Source organism: Solanum tuberosum, unplaced genomic scaffold (assembly GCF_000226075.1).
Source record: "Solanum tuberosum cultivar DM 1-3 516 R44 unplaced genomic scaffold, SolTub_3.0 scf00191, whole genome shotgun sequence".
Lineage (NCBI taxonomy): Eukaryota > Viridiplantae > Streptophyta > Magnoliopsida > Solanales > Solanaceae > Solanum > Solanum tuberosum.
The window spans coordinates 766,325-772,377 of record NW_006239117.1 but is presented as its reverse complement, the minus strand read 5'-3'; the positions used below and the strand labels follow the sequence as shown (position 1 = coordinate 772,377).

The 6,053-nt window shown below is 35.6% G+C and overlaps 2 protein-coding genes across 2 annotated transcripts; one reads left to right on the top strand and one right to left on the bottom strand.

Annotated features, from left to right (window-relative positions):
* The first annotated feature begins 496 nt into the window (after positions 1 to 496).
* LOC102588926 (F-box/FBD/LRR-repeat protein At1g13570-like) lies at positions 497 to 3,195 on the top strand. The gene is made up of 4 exons (XM_006355161.2): positions 497 to 629; positions 1,451 to 2,280; positions 2,395 to 2,556; positions 2,637 to 3,195. The coding sequence occupies exons 2-4, from the start codon at positions 1,480 to 1,482 to the stop codon at positions 2,943 to 2,945; spliced, it is 1,272 nt and encodes a 423-aa protein (XP_006355223.1). The 5' UTR covers positions 497 to 629; positions 1,451 to 1,479; the 3' UTR covers positions 2,946 to 3,195.
* A 125-nt stretch (positions 3,196 to 3,320) lies between these two features.
* LOC102598535 (uncharacterized) lies at positions 3,321 to 4,830 on the bottom strand. The gene is made up of 3 exons (XM_006355185.2): positions 4,741 to 4,830; positions 3,876 to 4,090; positions 3,321 to 3,680 (listed from the first exon to the last, which is right to left on the bottom strand). The coding sequence occupies exons 1-3, from the start codon at positions 4,828 to 4,830 to the stop codon at positions 3,392 to 3,394; spliced, it is 594 nt and encodes a 197-aa protein (XP_006355247.1). The 3' UTR covers positions 3,321 to 3,391.
* Positions 4,831 to 6,053: the final 1,223 nt, after the last annotated feature.

Genomic DNA, 6,053 nt, shown 5'->3' with positions numbered 1-6,053 from the left:
GATTTACAACCACACAAATATCTCGAAATTTTTTTAGATCACAAATTTCAAAACACAAATATCTTATTTGCAAAATATAGTGTTGTTTTTCGAAACGTAGCAAAATACATTGTATCTACATACATAAATAAAATAATTTAATCCAAATTGAAATCCCCGAATACAATGTCTCATTATGCTCCTTCAGAACAAGTTATTTTCAAGAAAATAGGGGTTCCGAACGGGAGAAGAATAAGATAGACTTTCCTTTTATTAGTTTGTTGACCGAATGACTCTATAAAATTAGGTCGATACTTCCACATATCACGAATAAGGTAAGTGACTTCTCTATTTTTTTGATACCCTTTTCTTTTTAGCCCGTTTAAAAAAAAAGTTACTTTAATATAATTAGAAATTAGAAATAATTTAGTTTTAAAATTCTCCTTTTACAACCACACAAATATTTTATTTTAGATCACTAAAAATAATTATCCTACAATACTTCTATTTATCATCTAGCAGATTTCGTGCCCTTGTATTGAACGTTTTTCGTGCATTAAGGGAGGAGATAAACACCAAACGTGAAACGTCGCCAACTTCCATTAAAACCGGCAGTTTTGATCTCTCTCCGGTGGACTCTTCATCTAAAGGTAACTCTATAGTTTCAATCAACTTCTCGTTTTATGTTACATCTCTTTGCAGTTTCTACTTCAATTACAAACCCTTTAAACCCTTCTACTTTTGGGGGAATTTGTGTAGCAATAGGAACTCTCCTGTTTCTGCTTACAATGGATTTGTGATTAATTCATATTGAAATTGGTCATATTTGTTGTCATTCTTCTCTAATTTGCCCTATTTAGAAAACTATCACTTTACTTACTTGATTCATAAACTTCTCATCACTATTTTGAGAAATTTAAACGGAGGAACACTGGCTAATGAGAGGAAGAAAGTCCTTATATAAAATTTCAGTTAGTTAGATGGACTTTTTTTTTTTTTTGGTTTCCCACCCGTGTCTGGAGCTCGACTAAATCTGGATCGTGCACTGCAGGACCCATTTAGGGGTGACGGTCTCAACAGGATTTTCATCGTCTGGTTAACGGTGAAGCAGTCCTACACTGCACCATAACCCATGTTGGTTAGATGGACTTAATTTTTGGGTGACTGTTGGGCTTCTTTTTTTTTTGTAGACACTAACAATGTTCTCTCAACTTGAAGTTTGTGGTCCTCCAACAATCTTCCAATTTCTTATACCATTACGAAAATTGTTGAAAAATTGTATGTAGATGAAAAACATTGAATTATTAGTCATATGCAAAGGCTATGCATACGTTGTTGAAATATGTATTTTTGTATATTTGCATGTGTTATCTTGATGTTGAAATTCTGTTGAGAATATTGATTACTTTGAAAGTCGAAAAGTGCATTTGCTTGATACTATTGGTTTAACTTCCCTGATCTTAACTTTCAGAAGTGTATGCAACTTGTAAGTATTCGATCATGAGGACTGCTACGAGATCTAGTGTAGATACAATTAGTGATTTGCCTTGTAACGTTCTGGATGGAATATTAGGGTGCTTGCCTCTGAAAGATGCAGTGAAGACTAGTATCTTGTCAAGAGACTGGAGGTATAAATGGGTTACACGTCAAGAGCTTGAGTTTGATTATCAATTTTTTGTGACGTATGCATGTAATCAAGCTACGGCAATCATTTACCAAGTCCTATTACTCCATAAAGGACCAATACTTAAGTTTAGTCTTGGGGGCTCTAACTTGACAATATATCCTGATATTGATCACTGGATACTTTTCTTGTCAAAGAAAAATGTTCAAGAATTCACCCTTTGCGGAAACAGCTTAAACAACAGATATCATTTACCTTCTCACTTTTTCACGTTCCATCACCTAAGGCATCTGAAAGTTGATCGATGCTCGTTCCATCCTCCACCCGGTTTCAAAGGGTTTGAGAAGCTTATTAATCTTGACCTTCATTTTGCCACTTTTGATCCAGCAATACTTGGGAATCTTATTTTCAGATGCCCATTGCTTGAAAGATTGACGTTGAGATGGTGCACAAATTTTGACACCCTTGAAATTGATGCACCTAATCTCAAATGCTTTGACTTTAGAGGAAATTCAAAGTCCATTTGCTTCAAGAACGCCCCTATGCTCGAGAAACTTATTGTGCATCTCAATTCACGAGTTTCGATGGTTGCATCTCCTGTTTGTTCCAATATTACAAAGTTCTTCTGTCACATGCCATGCCTAATGCAACTGGATATAAGTGGTCATTTATTGGAGGTAAAGGACATTTGTGATATAATTAGTTATAGTCTAGTGAAGTTTGATGCTTATCTACATAACTAAATGATGCATCTGCGTTATATCTTTAACTAATTTTTGATATTTTCCTAGTACTTAACAATGGGAGGTCTGCCGGAGAATCATCTGACTGCTCTGAACAATGTCAAATCTTTCAGTGTTCGGGCAATGTTCTTCAGAAGCATTAAACATGTTTCGGGTGTTATTTACTTGATTACAAGCTTCCCCAAATTACAAAATTTGACTATTGAATGTGTAATCACTCTTTCCTATTTCTGATTAAGGTCATTTTATACAGTGTTTCGTCATCTGACCACTTTCTGATAATCTTTTAGGGAATGAAAAGTGAAGCTGTGGAACCTGTTGTACAATACTTACAAAACCAATCAAGCTTGTGTGGTGCTGTGAAGCTGCTTCAAAAAGTACATATGAGTATGTTTAGTGGTCGTGAGGTGGAAATGGAATTTCTGAGGCTTATATTAGTGTCTGCTCCTGTACTTGAGGAAATTTCCGCTTGGAATTATGAACATCTCCTTTGTCTGTCGGGTAGAGAAATTATGGATAATATGAAACAATACCAACGAGCATCACCCAATGTTAAATTCATAGTTGATGAAATTGTGGTAGAAGATGCTTTACTATGAGTTGAGCATCACCACACCTTGAATGTGGTTTGGATTGGGGCTCGGGTGGTACATCTGAGGACCAGATGAGGAGCAGGTTCTAGGGCGAGTGGCGGAAGTTGAACCTCAACTTTGGATTCAAGTTGTATACTACATCAGTACTCAGTAGTGTAGATAACATTTATATTATAGTGAGCTATTAGTATTAATATATATACTCCATCCGCCTCAAAATATTTGTCGTTCTTAATAGAAGTAAGTATTTGTTATGTTACTATGTCATAAAAGTTGTGTGTTTCCACCTTATGCATTCACTTTTGACTTCCTAGCTGGTTAATAGACACAACATCAGCTCAAACAGATCAATTGAAAAGTTGCCCTCTGAATCCTGAAGTACATGGCAAGTTTACCACCTGATTGTGGCAACATCAGAAATGAAGCAAGCAAGTGAAAGACAAAACTACATCTTAGGCACTCTTGATAACTACATCTTCTTCATAGTTTACTGCATCCCCGCCTCTAAGATCTGCTGCTGTTTCTTCAAAGTAATCGTCCCGAGCATTATTAGATATCATCAAGCAAACCAACCAGAAAAGCGCAGAATCAAGAGACAAGAAGGCACCGCCACCAAGAAGACCAGTCTTGGCAGTTGGACACCCCGTTTGCAAGTTGTGGTGGTGTATGTTCCGCATGCTATGAAGTTGCTCACTGATGATAGGCCACAACAACAGCACTGCTGCTAAACCAGTTGTACCCCTTTATTTTACCAGCAGAAGATCAAAGCTAAATGAGTCAAAGTTAAACAAAATTGAAATAACGTAAACCAAAATGACAAGAATTGCTTCTTCTGCTCACTAGTAGACATCAAAATCACTAAAGAGCTAATATGAGGCAACTGAGACACAAAACATAAAATGAGAGGCGGAGCCAGAATTTAAGAAATATACTTACAAAGCAACATTGAGGAATACAACGAAACTAGTGCTTCTCAGCAGAACAGCCTTAGGAATTGACTTCCCCTTATATGGATAAAACAAAGACGAGAAGCCGGCCACAGCAGATGCAGCAAGAAAGATAACAGACAATAAGCCCAGGGCAACAGTGTGATCAGATCGATATTTACAGATAACAACCCCTTTTCCTAGTATTGCAGTTCCATTTGCTGGCTGCAACAAAAGAACAATCAGACAGAGCACAAATAGGGAAAGTGGGAAAAAAAAGTTCCATACTATGTTGCTCGGACTCTTCAAAAATCCCATTGACTGCGTGCCAGAAACTCCCAAAACAATGCATTTTTGGGGGAGTCCGAGCAACATAAACTATACTTGTTCATGTTTATCTTATGGTTATCAGGTTAAGTTCAAGAACATGTTATGTAGCTCTGGATGCATCTCTAGGGGACATAGCAATCTTACTCTCAACTGATGAGATCGAAAAACATCAAGCATATACAATTAATACCTCCCACTCAACTACAATCTTCACCCTATGCAAAAAAAATCCTCGTTAGAATTACCAGCGGTCACTAAAGTGGATTGAGAACCTCAAGTTCAATTGCCAACAGAGGCCAAAAAATAAAATACGAGGTGATTTCTTTTTATTCATCCAGCTTTGGTATACAGAGTTATTCGTATTTGGCCCGGAAACCAATGTTACAAATAATAACGAGAGAGAAAAAAGGAACCTCACTTTCACATAAATTGAAGGGAGAAAATGAGGGGATGATCAAAAAGTTAAACTCCAATTTGTTGAAATCTTGGTCTATAATAAACTATTGACAAAATTATTAACGAGTAGCATGATGAAGTTAACAAACCTTTTTATTTTCAGCAATAACACCAAATATAAATGAGAGAACACCAAGAGTTACTATAATAATGTACATATGCTTCACAGACATAGCCATTGTAGCAGCTCCAAATTAAACTTGCCAAAATTACAAAATACCCCATTGATTTACCACTTTATTATCACAAGAAATTGCATTGACAACTCCGAAAAGCTTTGTTCTTAACGAAATTGTGAGCAAGTTGGCAAACAGGCCATTCTTTCTCTACAACGACCTATTCGAGGATTGCATTTTTTTTTTCTATTTTTTTTTCGGTCTAAATTGATGTCATGTGTCAAATGATGTGGCATGTCAAGTCAAACGGAGAATACACTGGGAACATGTCACATATCAAAGCATACCTAGTCATACAAAATGGCAATGTAAATGTGTCATGTGTATGTACAAATAACATGTTTCAGTCAATCACATATCGAGTTTTACATTGTCAGAAGAAAAAAAAGAGCTTGTCTTTATAATTACAACACTTTCATCCCGTTACCAATATGTTTACTTCCATTGTAGGTAACATATTTGAGTTCAAAGCCCTGCGCGCTCTATATCTGGAAGATCTGCGAATTCCTCCTGCTTATGTTAAAACTTTCCAAGGTCCGCCTCATGGGATCCAAGTTTAAAGAGATAAATTGAACAAGATGGTTGTGCCCTGCTGGGATGTATGTACTATTAAATCTAAATTGGTTATTTGCAAAAGACTATGGTAGAGGTGTCTATGAATGTCTTCACGGTGGACTTGATTTTACCAAAGATGATGAGAACATGAACTCACAACCATTTATGCATTCGAGAGATCGTTTCAACTATTAATAAGGATCTTCGATTCCTCATAATTTACAAAAGACATCAAAATTTTAACAAGAAACCGGAGCAAGACTGTGGATCAAGCGCCACATGTTTCTTTACAAGCACTGAAGTATGTCTTTATTAGTTCTAGAAATTAAGATGAATATTCAACATTAAGTTTCGAGCCCTTAAATTCAAGCTCAAGTCAAATCAAGACAATCCAATTCAAAATCAAGTTTTAAATCCTTAAATTCAAATACAATTCAAGATCTAAACATCAGATTCAAGATCAAATTCTAAAGTCCTTGAAATTTTTTTCAAAAAGAAAAATCAGAGGACTCATAGAAATTATAATACTCGTTATATTTAAAATAAGCTACAATATTTGTCTATTTTGATTATTGACTTTATTGATGAAAATTTATTGTCAACTTTCGTAAGATATTTTTATTTTTGTAGCTTTAGACTTATGTTAGTGTGTTTGGATATTTATGTTAAAA

Excerpts from the sequence above, each read along its gene's own strand:
- LOC102588926 (XM_006355161.2), top strand. The coding sequence starts at position 1,480 with ATGAGGACTGCTACGAGATCTAGTGTAGATACAATTAGTGATTTGCCT. Across the intron at positions 2,281-2,394 it reads TAAGTGGTCATTTATTGGAG|TACTTAACAATGGGAGGTCT; the intron begins GTAAAGGACATT and ends ATATTTTCCTAG. Across the intron at positions 2,557-2,636 it reads AAAATTTGACTATTGAATGT|GGAATGAAAAGTGAAGCTGT; the intron begins GTAATCACTCTT and ends ATAATCTTTTAG.
- LOC102598535 (XM_006355185.2), bottom strand. The coding sequence starts at position 4,830 with ATGGCTATGTCTGTGAAGCATATGTACATTATTATAGTAACTCTTGGT. Across the intron at positions 4,091-4,740 it reads TTATTGCTGAAAATAAAAAG|CCAGCAAATGGAACTGCAAT; the intron begins GTTTGTTAACTT and ends CTTTTGTTGCAG. Across the intron at positions 3,681-3,875 it reads GTATTCCTCAATGTTGCTTT|GGGTACAACTGGTTTAGCAG; the intron begins GTAAGTATATTT and ends GGTAAAATAAAG.